Here is a 14,434-nt window from a genome sequence, read left to right on the forward strand (position 1 = left end):
TTGTTGAAGGCCATACAGTGGCCTATAGTTAATTTCTGTGTCATTTGGTCTCTTTTGGAGAGTTGTCTCGTTGGCAATCATATCACATTTCTTATTTTTAAATTTTCTATTTGTGAACTGTTTTTAAAGTAGATGCATGCATTAATTTGAATGTTGGTACAATTTGTGTACTCACATATCAAATGGAGGGTATCTCATACAAAAACAATTATTTTTTTGGGTAAAGACCCTATGGTACTGATTTGATATCTAAGTCTTCCAAGGTTTATTATACCTTGAATTAATAGTTCAAACAAAAAAGTGCAGTGAAGTGATATTTTTTTAGATCCTATCTAGTTGAATGCCATGTTATTTATTATTGATATGTTAAAATTAGATATATTCAAGTTTCAATATGATGTGTATTTGAATTACCAAATCTTAATTGAAAATTACATATGTGTTATACAAATAGACCCTCTACTACAAATGTACAATTATAAACAAAGGAAGATAACTCTAACTTATATTTAAAATTCAATGTTTAAATTCACAAAATTGCAAAATGAAAGCAATTATTACAATTCCATGCACACACATTCTGATTCTTGTATCTTTAAATATGCTTTATTGCCAGTAGCTTATATGCTAGAACTTCTAGTCGTGTCAGTATTTTGTATTATCCGGCAAAGAGAGGAATACTTGGGCAGTAAGCTAAGACACTAAGCTGAACTAACTTTGGCTCTCCTATGTATGTACAGTGACAGTGTGTAACAATAGATAGGTATTACATCTCAGGAATAAATACTACACACAATATATATTATTGAACTTCCTTTAAATTCTATTACAGTCTACACGTAACAGGGTATTACAGTTGTATGCTATTATAGATTTTATAAATTATATATTTTAGTGTAGGAGAAGCACTTGCCAAATCTGAGGTATGTCATATTTTAAAGTTGTCTATGTAAGAAGAAATTAATATAAAATATAACATTTGACATAGGGGTAAGGAATTTTAAGATCATGTTATGATTTTCAAAAATATACAACAGGATGAGAAAAAAAATTACAATAAAATCTTATTTTGATATTTTATGCCCCACCTACGATAGTAGAGGGGCATTATGTTTTCTGGTCTGTGCGTCCGTTCCTCCGTTCATTGTCTGTCCCGTTTCAGGTTAAATTTTTGGTTTTTGGTCCAGGTAGTTTTTAATGAAGTTGACGTCCTATCAACTTCAAACTTAGTACACATGTTCCTTATGATATGATCTTTCTAATTTTAATGTCAAATTAGAGTTTTAACCCTGATTTTATCGTCCAACATCTTCGCTAGCCAAGGGTTACGATCCACCCCGCTCTCTTCACCCTTGGCAGATTGAGCCAACATTTGTGATATCAATGTCGCGCCATCTATCGGAAGATTAAAGTCACGCCCATTCCGAATACATTATTCTTGACCAATGGTAGCACTTGAACTCTTCAATTTGGAGGTAAAAACACGGTAGTGTCTAGATTCTACCCACTTGGTAAAGCCGGAAACGAAAATATACGTCAACATCTATGCATTTGTGCATGAAACATACACTTCTATTTGTTGATTAAAAACATTCAAGTTGTCACTAAATATAGTCGTATGTTTAGTGATGTATAGACTTGTTGCACAATAAACACGTGGCAATTGTTTACAAACACTTTCTACATTTACACGTGATCATGTTATAGGCGCTTTTTGATTGGATGCAGCGAGTTTCTACTGCAACCAATAAAAATCCTTACCTTGTGTCTCCGAAATATTATCTCAATACGCCAAGGGTGAAGAGAGCGGGAGTGGATCGTAACCCTTGGCTAGCGAAGATGATCGTCCAATGAACGTAGAAAATAGATGTTGCGAGTTGGGAATCCCTGTATTATGGACACATTCTTGCTAAAAATCTTTTAAGTTGAAGTAACATAATCTAATGTGTGATGGTATTCTATAAAAAGGAGGGGAAAAATGAAAATTGACTGAGACTATAGACTGAAAGGAATAGCAGTTATGTTTGCTTGGTGTGCTTTGTATTAGGTTTGAATTGGCCAATTTACTGATTTCTTTCATAAACAGAATTATTTTTAGAAACTTACCCTTATATTTTGTTATTTCTATATGCCTTTACTGGGAATCGAATTTGTCCAGAAATCAACATATTGACGAAACCTCTCGGCTACCAATGGATTAAGATTTAAATGTCTTATTTATATATATAAATGAATATATGATATACATTGATACAACACACAGGGATTGTACCTTTATATATACATAATAGGCAAAAGTGTAGTATAAATTGGTAGCCTCAAGGTTTCATGGTTAATATCAATGAGTTAAAGGTTAGGTTTTGTCGATTTAGGTTGGAATCCCTGTATTCTCTTTGAAGTCCCTATTCTCTAGTTTTCCTGTTTTTTTTTTCTTGTTTTGTAAGTTATTGGGAATATTTTGTTTAATAAAAGCGAGTTTGATCGTTTTATTATCGAACCATTGTTGGCTGTTCCACATGTTTGAAACGAAAATGATTACATTTTAATTGTTCATTTTTGTTTTTAAATTAATATAGTAAGATTTCATCTTTTTAACTACATAATTTTACAACTGTTTATTCACAAATTCGTATGCTAGAAAATTGTGATGTGTCTAGAATTTGGCTTCTTTTTTGAATTTCGGAAACATGCTTTATATATATATACTATATATATATGTTTTTTGTAGGGATGTTGTCCCAGGCTTTGACACATTCCCCATTTCCATTCTCAATTTTATTAGAAATAAGATCAAATATGTCTTATTTTGTAAAAACATAATATTCAGATGCCTGATAAATGAACAACTTTATGGGCAGATGTGTTGTGTAATATTTGTATTGTTTTAACCATTCAATTGTGATATTTAATTTATTGTAATACATCATTTGACACAATAGCATGGTTTATTAAACTCACTTACAATACCTTCTAATTAAGAATAAGCTTTAATTTTGAAAAGACATTAACACAATAGTTTAAGTTATAGATACAATGGATAACTCTGGGCTTATGGTTTCTTTTTCAAGAATCAACGCTTATCCATTGTATCTATATCACATACCATATGTTGAGTTGGAATTGAAGTCTTTTGTTTACAGATATATTCAGCTGTTGTTGATAGAAGTCCGTTTCTAGTAGAAGAAATGGAGAATTATTTTGTTGGTGGAGTAAATGATATGGTTGGGTGGACACAGCGAAGTTGGAACAATGTAGTCACAATGCTTAACAAGGGAACTGAGTAATTATCATGTGTTATGTAAAAATAAGTCACCTTTAATTGCTTCTATCTTTTATATCCTGAAACCTTACAGTTTGTATGTTTAGGTTTTATGTTTAAATATAAGTCTGTTATCTTTTAAATTGATTTATCAGTTAGGTTAATACAACATTGTTTGTTATGTTCATTTTGATTGGATAATGTCACCAATTTTCATGTCATTTTCATTAAAAAATCGATATACCAATATTGCATTTTAAGCTCCGACAGCAACATTTGTAGATTTGATGGAAGCAAATATGCTCCGCGAAAGCGTCGCAAGTAAACTTAATTTGCGACCATCAAATCACTAATTGATTCTGTCGGAGCGATAAATACAATACAGTTATCTCCTAAATAGACTGATGGGATTTTTTTTTCATTTACATAATAGCTTGAGGAACCCCCTTGGAGCAACATAGGATACAAAATATTCTGTAACCAAAAGTTGCCACTGATGACATTAAATCCTCAAACACAAAACCTTTCTGGATCAGATGTGGCGTCCTAAAAAAATTAGTCTAAAAACTAAAAAAATATTGAAAATTTGACAAAAACTGACGTTACTTCATCATTTTTAAAGTGAATTATGTCAAAAATAGATTATTATGTATTGTAGTATTTTGGCCTGACTAAAAAACCATTCAAAACCATTGGACAATTGTAACCATCATGAACTGACTCTTATGTATTGCCATACCAGGTTTTTAGGCAGTTAAGCTGCCTTATGCGAGCACCCTGGATTTGTGTTCTACCCAATAAATGCTGAAATACGTGCCATTGTTATCATCTAGCTGGCTACTATGTTATTTATAACTTATTGAACAGTTTTTTCATACTTTTCATTCTGGATTACAAAAAATATGACCAGAAAAACCTTAAATGATTGTCGATTTCCCCAAAAGTTTTGAAGTTGCACATAGGAAGTAGAGCACAATAGGAATCCTTATGTAGTTTATTATCCCCTGAGCTTTTGGCTAAGATGTCAAAGAACAAATGTATGAAATATTTAATCGCCGTAAATCTCTAAAGACAAGTAGTTAAGATTTCCCAAATTGCAAAAGTCGTAGGAATATTGTTTGTCGTCAATACGTAGTCAACTACGTCAGTAGTCTATTAATATAAGTTCAACTGATCATGCTGTTGGCGGCAATTTTGAATTAGAAGACGAAATTTTCGTATCTTTTCAATTTGGACGCAGGGGTTCAAATTAGCGGTTGTCCGAGGTCTGCGACATTCCACTTTTGCAGTCGGACTTTCTACTTGGTTACTAGCTACATGTACGCCCGACATGCCCGACGGACCTTGATAGAAAATAAAAAATAACTTTGCAAACGTTTTTACCAAAGTTTCGATCTAATAAACGATCTCAAACTTATTTTCCTCATTACTATTTGTGACAGCGATGTTCAATTTGTTCAACCGCTAGCTTTATACAGAAAATCGCCGACATATAATGTGTAAATCCGAGTAAAATCGTATCTCACTATCTGTCAAAAACAACATTGAAAACAAAATGGCTGCCGCGAGAAGACAATTACAATATAGGATCCGATTCCGGAAGCGGATAAGGGTAATCCCGGGTTTTGGCTTTGAACTAAAAAAATCCAGACAGGTGACAAAATACATCTTTGCATGGTAAAGAAATATAAAGACTAGAATTGAAAACCAAAACATATATCAGAGACATATAATACATTTTATTATATGTCTCTGCATATATGTAAAAGAAAGAAAAAGCAGAAAATATTTTGTACACCAATTTTAATGTCAAAATCCAATACAATGTGACAGCTGGGAACAGTTTATCTGACAATACATGTATATATGTTCCTGGTAACAGTATAAATTTTCTTTATCAGTGATAAATGTTGGTAATGCATGTTAGATGCTTTTAAGGGGGCTCCTGGGTATAAATTAATTTTTTTTTCTAATATAGGATTTCGCTATATTTTTTCATAAATGAACTTTATCATATACTTAAAAGAAAAATGAAATAAAAAAATGGGGTCACCGTTCATTTAAGCTTAAATCTGCCTCTAGAAGAAGCATACATTTTTGTTAATGTCCTTTTTTTCTGTTGAACTAATAGGAGAAAAAGAGGAAATATCGAAATAAGAAAATAACCTAATATAAGAAATCGCTTAAATTTTACAATTATTTAGTTTATGTACAGCTTATTTGAAAACAATAATAAAAAATATAGGTCACCGATGAGTTAAAAAAGATATTTCAAATGTAAGGCCAAAAAATGGCATTTTTGCACCAAAGGGAGATAATTTGGAGCTTTTTCAATTTTTAAAGTCATCTGGGGCCAAACCAAATATTTTTTTTGGGTTGTTTTTTGGACCATATCATAAAGTAACAACTAATAGTGTAATAAATAAAATTCGTAATGAAAAAATAAAGGTTTAATTTTTTGCTAAAATTTTTGTACCCATGAGCCACCTTAAAGTTAAACATATTACTGCAATTTCAAGGGGTATTTTTTTCTTCTCAATTTTGATAGGTCATTTAAAATAGCTGGAAGTTTCTTATATAAAAAAAAAAAATGTGGTATGATTGCCAATGAGACAACTATCCACAAGAGACCAAAATGACACAGACATTAACAACTATAGGTCATCGTACCGCCTTCAACAAGGAGCAAAGCCCATACACTATAGTCAGCTATAAAAGGCCCCGATAAGACAATGTAAAACAATTCAAACGAGAAAACTAACGGCCCTATTGATATAAAAAAAATAACAAAAAACAAATATGTAACACATAAACAAACGACAACCACTGAATTACAGGCTCCTGACTTGGGACAGGCACAAATAGTGCAACTATATTATATGATACCTGAATGTAAGCAAATCATATGATATACAGGTGGAGTCCATTGGGCCACTCTACCTCCTCCTGTTTGATAACTTTGAAACGGATGAGATCCCCACCCCTCAACCATATACATGTACATTCATGTATGTCAGAGACTAAATAACTAATCAAATGAAATATAGGGGAAGTCCCTAGGATCACCCCACCCCTCCATGTTTTAGAACTTGGAAACAGTCGAGATCCCCACCCCTTAACCATATTTATTCATGTATGGGACAATATATATATAATCAAATGAAATATAGGTGGAGTCCCTGGGGGTCACCCCACCCCTCCTGTTTGAGAACTTGGTAACGGTCGAGATCCCCACCCCTAAACCATATATCTTCATGTAGGGGACAATTTAACTAATCAAATGAAATATAGGGGGATTCCCTGCGGGTCACCCCACCCCTCCTATTTGAAAACTTGGAAACGGTCGAGATCCCCACCCCTAAACCATATATATTCATGTATGGAACAATATAACAAATCATATGAAATATAGGTGGAGTTCATGGGGCCACTCTTCCCCGTCCAGTTTGAGAATTTGAAAATGGTTGAGATCCCCAATCTTAAACCATACATATACATGTATGGGACAATATAACAAATCAAAGGAATAATAAGGGGCTCCCTAGGGTCACTGTAAACCCTCCTGTTTGAGAACTTGGAAACATTCGAGATCCTCAACCCTAATCCATATTTATTCATGTATGGGACAATATAACTAATCAAATGAAATATAGGGGGATTCCCTGGGGTTCATCCCACCCCTCCTGTTTGAGAACTTGGTAACGGTCAAGATCCCCACCCCTAAACCATATATTCATGTATGGGACAATATAAAAAATCATATGAAATATAGGTGGAGTTCGTGGGGCCACTCTACCCCTTTCTGTTTGAGTATTTATAACGGTCGATTCATGTATGAGAACTAATCAAATGAAATATAGGGAGAGTCCTTAGGGTCACCCTACCCACTCCTGTTTGATAACTTAGAAACAGATGAGATCCCCACTCCTCAACCATATATATTCAAGTATTGGACAATATAACAAATGAAATGAAGTATAGGGGAAGTCACTAGGATCACCCCACCCCACCTGTTTGAAAACTTGATAACGGTTGAGATTCCCACCCCAAACCATATATTGTCGAGCCTGCAACTTTTGTTGCAGACAGCTCGACATAGGGATAGTGATCCGAGGGCTGCGGCTACGGCGGCGGCGGCGTTAGCTAACTTCTTAATAGCTTTATATTTTAGAAGGTAGGAAACCTGGATGCTTCATACTTTGTTTATAGATGCCTCATGTTACGAACTTTCCGTCAGTCACATGTCCAATGTCCTTGACCTCATTTTCATGGTTCAGTGACCACTTGAAAAAAAAGTTCAGATTTTTTGTAATGTTAAATTCTCTCTTATTATAAGTAATTGGATAACTATATTTGGTATGTGCGTACCTTGCAAGGTCCTCATGCCTGTCAGACAGTTTTCACCTGACCTCAACCTCATTTCATGGATCAGTGAACAAGGTTAAGTTTTGGTGGTCAAGTCCATATCTCAGATACTATAAGCAATAGGGCTAGTATATTCGGTGTATGGAAGGACTGTAAGGTGTACATGTCCAACTGGCAGGTGTCATCTGACCTTGACCTCATTTTCATGGTTCAGTGGTTATAGTTAAGTTTTTATGTTTTGGTCTGTTTTCCTTATACTATATGCAATAGGTCTACTATATTTGGTGTATGGAATGATTGTAAGGTGTACATGTCTAGCTGACAGGTGTCATCTGACCTTGACCTCATTTTCATGGTTCAGTGGTCAAAGTTAAGTTTTTGAGATTTGGTCTATTTTTCTAATACGTTATGCATTAGGTCAACTATATTTGGTGTATGGAAATATTTTATGATCTATATGTCTGTTACGCAGGTTTTATTTGACCTTGACCTCATTTTCACGGTCCATTGCTAAGTGTTAAGTGTTTATGTTTTACTCTGTTTTTTTTTAATTTATAAGCAATAAGTCAACTATATTTGTTGTATTGAAGAATTATTAGCTGTACATGTCTGCCTGGCATGGTTCATCTGACCTTGACATCATTTTCATGGTTTATTGATCCATGTTTCGTTTTCTTGTTAATGTTGAGTTTATGTGACAGTTATAATAAAGCTTTATATTTAGGTCTATCAACATAATATCAATGATTAGTAAAGAAGGCGAGACATTTCAACGTGTGCACTCTTGTATTCATGTATGGGACAAGATAACACATTAAATGAAATATAAGGGTAGTCCCTAGGGTCACCCAACCCCCTCTTGTGTGTGTTTTGAGAACTTGTATAAGATTGAAATACCAACTCCTAAACTAAACCATATTCATTCTTGTTTGTCATTTCAAAAAGATTGAATGACATACAATGTCAATCTCATGGGCGTCACATATGCATGTCACTTTGCTAGACCTAACCAATGTGTACTAGACCTTGTCCAATTTCAGGCGACCATGGGAATGAATAATTATGGGAGCTTTGTTTGGAAGACTTCGTAACAGCATTATGTTACAATCATTTTTTTGATAATTAAAAAATTTTATTGATGGAAAATAATTAGTAGGTTTAAAGAATTTACCTTAATTATAATTTGAATTATTTCTGGTCCTATAAACATTTTCATATGGCTCATTTTAAAGAAAACATATCTTTCAAGCCCAAGAATGTTTGACCAACTGTTTTTATAATTACCTGTCATGTTATTCCAAACTCAGAAATCATAGACTTGGGGTGCAGGTGGGGGACATTTACATTTACTATGGACAGGTTAGACAGACCTCACCTTTGATCCCTGCAGTAGTAAACATTTGTCTGATTTGTGTCTCATATCTTTTGTACTGTTGAACACAAACTCAGTTTTCTTTCCAGGGAAGCAAGTCCATTCATACTTTTACAAGCTCGTACTAAAGTCAACTTGAACTACTAACAGTCAACTAATACCAACGTTAACTATCAACTAGAAGAACTGCAATCATTGCAAACTTGTATCACTGCAGACTCATGACCATGAAAAAAATATACTTGATATATGCGTTGCTTTTAAAATCTTTGACAAAATATGAATTATTTGCCTTAATGAATAATTCATTAAATGAACATAAATGTACAATATATGAATGTTTAATGTTTGTTCTTTTTAAAAATCTTTAAAAAAAAATTGAAGCAACATTGCAACAGTTTTTGTCGAGCCTGCAACTTTTGTTGCAGAAAGCTCGACATAGGGATAGTGATCCGGTGGCGGCGGCGGCGGCGGTGTTAGCTCACTTCTTAAAAGCTTTATATTTTAGAAGATGGAAGACCTGGATGCTTCATACTTTGTATATAGATGCCTCATGTTACGAAGTTTCCGTCAGTCACATGTCCAATGTCCTTGACCTCATTTTCATGGTTCAGTGACCACTTGAAAAAAAAGTTCAGATTTTTTGTAATGTTGAATTCTCTCTTATTATAAGTAATAGGATAACTATATTTGGTATGTGCGTACCTTGCAAGGTCCTCATGCCCGTCAGACAGTTTTCACTTGACCTCGACCTCATTTCATGGATCAGTGAACAAGGTTAAGTTTTGGTGGTCAAGTCCATATCTCAGATACTATAAGCAATAGGGCTAGTATATTTGGTGTATGGAAGGACTGTAAGGTGTACATGTCCAACTGGCAGGTGTCATAAATAAGAGAAAATGTCTTACCTTTTCATTCAGATAGATGTTTCTCAATTTGAGATGAAAAAGACAACCACAATTCAAAGCTGCATGAATTGAATAAATATTTATAGAAAGTGAATTCATGTCAATTTCAGTATTTGGTTTCAAAGATTTGAAGTTATTTTTAATTAGCCATAACAATTCTTTAACTAATGTTATAATAAAGTTGGTAGACCTTTTATTTATTAAAATATATTTCAGCATTTGCAACCTACCATACAACCCATTATTTGTAACTTGTAACACAAGTCCAACATTAAAGTATACCCATGAAGAGAAAATCAGAAATGGTTATTATGTGAACCGTGGTAAACATGGACTTACACAGAAAGATTTTAACATCACTAAAACAGCCAGAGGGATAAATATTGAGTTAGGACAGAAACTGAAGGTACAAATCATGATAAACAATGTTTAATATGAGTATATAACCAGAAAAAAATCACTATATATCTTCAAAATGGTTATTGTCGAGCCTGCAACTTTTGTTGCAGAAAGCTTGACATAGGGATAGTGATCCGGCGGCGGCTACGGCGGCTATGGCGGCGGCGGTGTTAGCTCACTTCTTAAAAGCTATATATTTTAGAAGGTGGAAGACCTGGATGCTTCATATTTTGTATATAGATGCCTCATGTTACGAAGTTTCCGTCAGTCACATGTCCAATGTCCTTGACCTCATTTTCATGGTTCAGTGACCACTTGAAAAAAAAGTTCAGAATTTTTGTAACGTTGAATTCTCTCTTATTATAAGTAATAGGATAACTATATTTGGTATGTGCGTACCTTGCAAGGTCCTCATGCTCGTCAGACAGTTTTCACTTGACCTCGACCTCATTTCATGGATCAGTGAACAAGGTTAAGTTTTGGTGGTCAAGTCCATATCTCAGATACTATAAGCAATAGGGCTAGTATATTTGGTGTATGGAAGGACGGGAAGGTGTACATGTCCAACTGGCAGGTGTCATCTGACCTTGACCTCATTTTCATGGTTCAGTGGTTATAGTTAAGTTTTTGTGTTTTGGTCTGTTTTTCTCATACTCTATGCAATAGGTCTACTATATTTGTTGTATGGAATGATTGTAAGGTGTACATGTCTAGCGGGCAGATGTCATCTGACCTTGACCTCATTTTCATGGTTCAGTGGTCAAAGTTAAGTTTTTAAGTTTTGATCTTTTTATCTAATATTATATGCCAAAGGTCAACTATATTTGGTGTATGGAAATATATTATGATCTATATGTCAGTCCCGCAGGTTTTATTTGACCATGACCTCAATTGCACGGTTCATTGGACAGTGTTAAGTTTTTGTGTTTTGGTCTATTTTTCTTAAACTATAAGTAATAGGTCAACTATATTTGTTGTATGGAAGCATTGTTAGCTGTACATGTCTGCCTGGCATGGTTCATCTGACCTTGACCTCATTTTCATGGTTCATTGATCTTTGTTTAACTATCTTGTTTAATGTTAAGTTTATGTGACAGTTGTAATAACGCTTTATACTTAGGACTATCAACATAATATCAATGATTAGTAAAGAAGGCGAGACATTTCAGTGTGTGCACTCTTGTTATATATATTGATTTATAATACAGATGTTTATACATGTAGTCTAATATGAACACAAGAAATACATCTCATTTTCTTTAAAAGTGTTACCATACCAAGGCTATGGGAAAAACTTCTGATACCATTTACCATACCAAGGCTATGTGAAAAACTTCTGATACCCTTTACCATAACAAGGCTATGGGAAAAACTTCTGATACCCTTTACCATACCAAGGCTATGGGAAAAACTTCTGATATCCTTTACCATACCAAGGCTATGGGAAAAACTTCTGATACCATTTACCATACCAAGGCTATGGGGAAAACTTCTGATACCATTTACCATACCAAGGCTATGGGGAAAACTTCTGATACCATTTACCATACCAAGGCTATGGGAAAAACTTCTGATACCATTTACCATATCAAGGCTATGGGGAAAACTTCTGATACCATTTACCATACCAAGGCTATGGGGAAAACTTCTGATACCATTTACCATACCAAGGCTATGGGAAAAACTTCTTATACCGTTTACCATACCAAGGCTATTGGGAAAACTTCTTATACCATTTACCATACCAAGGCTATGGGAAAAACTTCTGATACCATTTACCATACCAAGGCTATGGGGAAAACTTCTTATACCATTTTCATATTTTGTATTTAACAGAATGAAATACAGTGGAAATATAAAGAAATCGGCAAACTTAAAAGAAAGTTGTTCAGGGAAAGAAAAATTGAGTCAGAAAAAAAGAAATCGAATATACCAACTACAAAATTGATGGTAAATGGATCTTATGCCAGATTTGGATGGTATGTACAGTATTAACTACATGTATTAACAAAGAGATAACAAATGTCATAGGGACAATGCATACTATAAGTCAAAAAGAGACATACAAAACTAGGGCAAAAAATAACAGACAACTCAAACAAGAGTTTATAAATCTAGGAACAGAAAGCTAAAGACTGAGAAACTGAAAACAGGAGTGATAACCTGATCCTGTTCCACATGTGGCACCTGTTGTGTTATTTATAAGACATTTAGTGATATGTCTTGTTCAGTAATGTCATCATCATGGAAGAGACGATCTGACTGTGGCTACTATAATTTTAACATAGCTGTGGTTAACTATGTCAAAGATATTTTATTGTGGTCAGCCAACTCATTATTCCATCTGGAAACATTTCAAAGGGATGCTTTGAACTTATTTGTACTAAACTTTGACTATAACTTAACATTAAACATCTTAGGTCACCCTATCATATCACCATTTTTCACAAGAGAGTACTTTTTATCAAAACATGTAAATGTTAAGGAAATTTCATTTTTATGATTTTTCAAATAGGCTTTACCTCATACACTTAGTAGTAAATACAGGTAAATTGTATGTGTACTACAATCAATGGCAATTGTGCTGCATAAATATCAGTCAAGCTTGCAAAGGATTTCTTAAACCCCTTCATATGTGTTACATCATATCTCATGAAAAACAACTAAATTAGTTGCACTTGAGGTACATAATAAGCATAAATGATATAATCCCTCAAGTAGAGCTCTTGAATGTTGTATATATGTTTAGATTAGATTGTTTGTTGTTTCCAAATATTTGTCTTTCTATACAATATAATTTCATCTTTTTTATATGTATCTCTTATTGTTATCATAGTAAAAATCTTTAAGTACATGTTTCTTTTGGTTTCAATCATTCATCTTGTACAGATATCAGATAGACTGAAGTATGATTTGATCAAGATATTTATTTAATAATAGCCATGTTAACATGTGATTTATTTACAGGTCAATTTCCTCTGGAGATGTCAACAAAGATGGATGTAAGGATGTTGTTATAGGATCTCCTGGTTACAGCCATGTTAACAACTGGCAGACAGGAAGAATATATATTGTTTATGGCAGTGGTAAAGATTAATTTTGTGGACTTTTTCTCATCTTCAGGGATGTAAAATCTATTACCATCAACCACTTGGCCTCTATCCTCCAATTTGCATTATCTGTTGTCAATGGCAATCATTGATTCCTTACAGGGTCAATGCCCTTCTAAGTCTTTTTTTCACCAAATGTTAGGGAGTTGGTCTATTATCTGAAAAAAATGAAGTTATTGCTTTCACTTTTTTTTTTGGTCAAAAGAAATGTTTTTTAGGAGATGGTGAACTTTTTGACTTAATTCTGCCTAGTCATCCCAACCACTCTATCTTGTGATCACATATATTTGTAAAATGGTTATCAGTAAAAATCATTACTTAGTAATAACATATTTCATTTGCATATATAGAAAATAAGACATTTCTAAGATATTTAGCATTGTTGGAGTTAATATTAATTCAATAACAGAGACATGGTCGACAATTGTTGCACAACAACCAAATAACATAAAAGTCATAGGTATTTCACTTCTTGAGACATTTTTTGAAACTGAGAAGTTTTAGCTATTCCCTGTAATGTATGATATTTTCTATTTATAGAGCCCAGAACAGATGTGTTTAATACTGAAGCTATCAATTTGGATGCTCATAAGCTGGAACAGCTAAATGTCACCTTTATAGAAGGTGCTGACAAGGTTAGTAAGTAATGATTTGAGCTGCGCCTGATAGAAATCGACCGTATGCAAGTTAACGTATACTTGTACATGAAAAAGACTTTGATTGATTGTGTGGCATTAAAATACGAAATAAATGATGAATGTTGGTCTATTTAGTAGGGTCATGAAGTTAACCCATATTTCAAACTGTTACATATTAAGACAATGACTGGGTATAGAGTTTTTTTTCAACCTGAAATTAACAGATGTATTGATGTTCATTTGCAAATGGTCAATTTCTATCGGACAAAGCTCATTTGATATGTTATAGTTAAAACAAGAAAAGTGGGTGATCTCAGTTGCGCTATAAGGATGAACAGTTCCTGATAAATTGATAAAAAATATAATTTAAAAAATTATTATTT

At 33.6% G+C, this 14,434-nt stretch overlaps 1 protein-coding gene across 2 annotated transcripts in view; it reads left to right on the plus strand.

Moving 5' to 3' along the window:
• The window catches only part of LOC143064332 (phosphatidylinositol-glycan-specific phospholipase D-like), a 45,596-nt gene that overhangs the window by 19,148 nt on the left and 12,014 nt on the right, over positions 1–14,434 (plus strand). For both annotated transcript variants that reach the window (XM_076237096.1, XM_076237102.1), the window contains 6 exons: positions 896–923; positions 3,141–3,280; positions 10,121–10,310; positions 12,140–12,282; positions 13,271–13,389; positions 13,954–14,048. In XM_076237096.1, coding sequence (XP_076093211.1) covers positions 896–923; positions 3,141–3,280; positions 10,121–10,310; positions 12,140–12,282; positions 13,271–13,389; positions 13,954–14,048 — 715 coding nt within the window. The remainder of the gene's footprint in view (positions 1–895; positions 924–3,140; positions 3,281–10,120; positions 10,311–12,139; positions 12,283–13,270; positions 13,390–13,953; positions 14,049–14,434) is intronic.

The sequence above is a fragment of the Mytilus galloprovincialis genome, chromosome 1, assembly GCF_965363235.1.
Source record: "Mytilus galloprovincialis chromosome 1, xbMytGall1.hap1.1, whole genome shotgun sequence".
Classification (NCBI taxonomy): domain Eukaryota; kingdom Metazoa; phylum Mollusca; class Bivalvia; order Mytilida; family Mytilidae; genus Mytilus; species Mytilus galloprovincialis.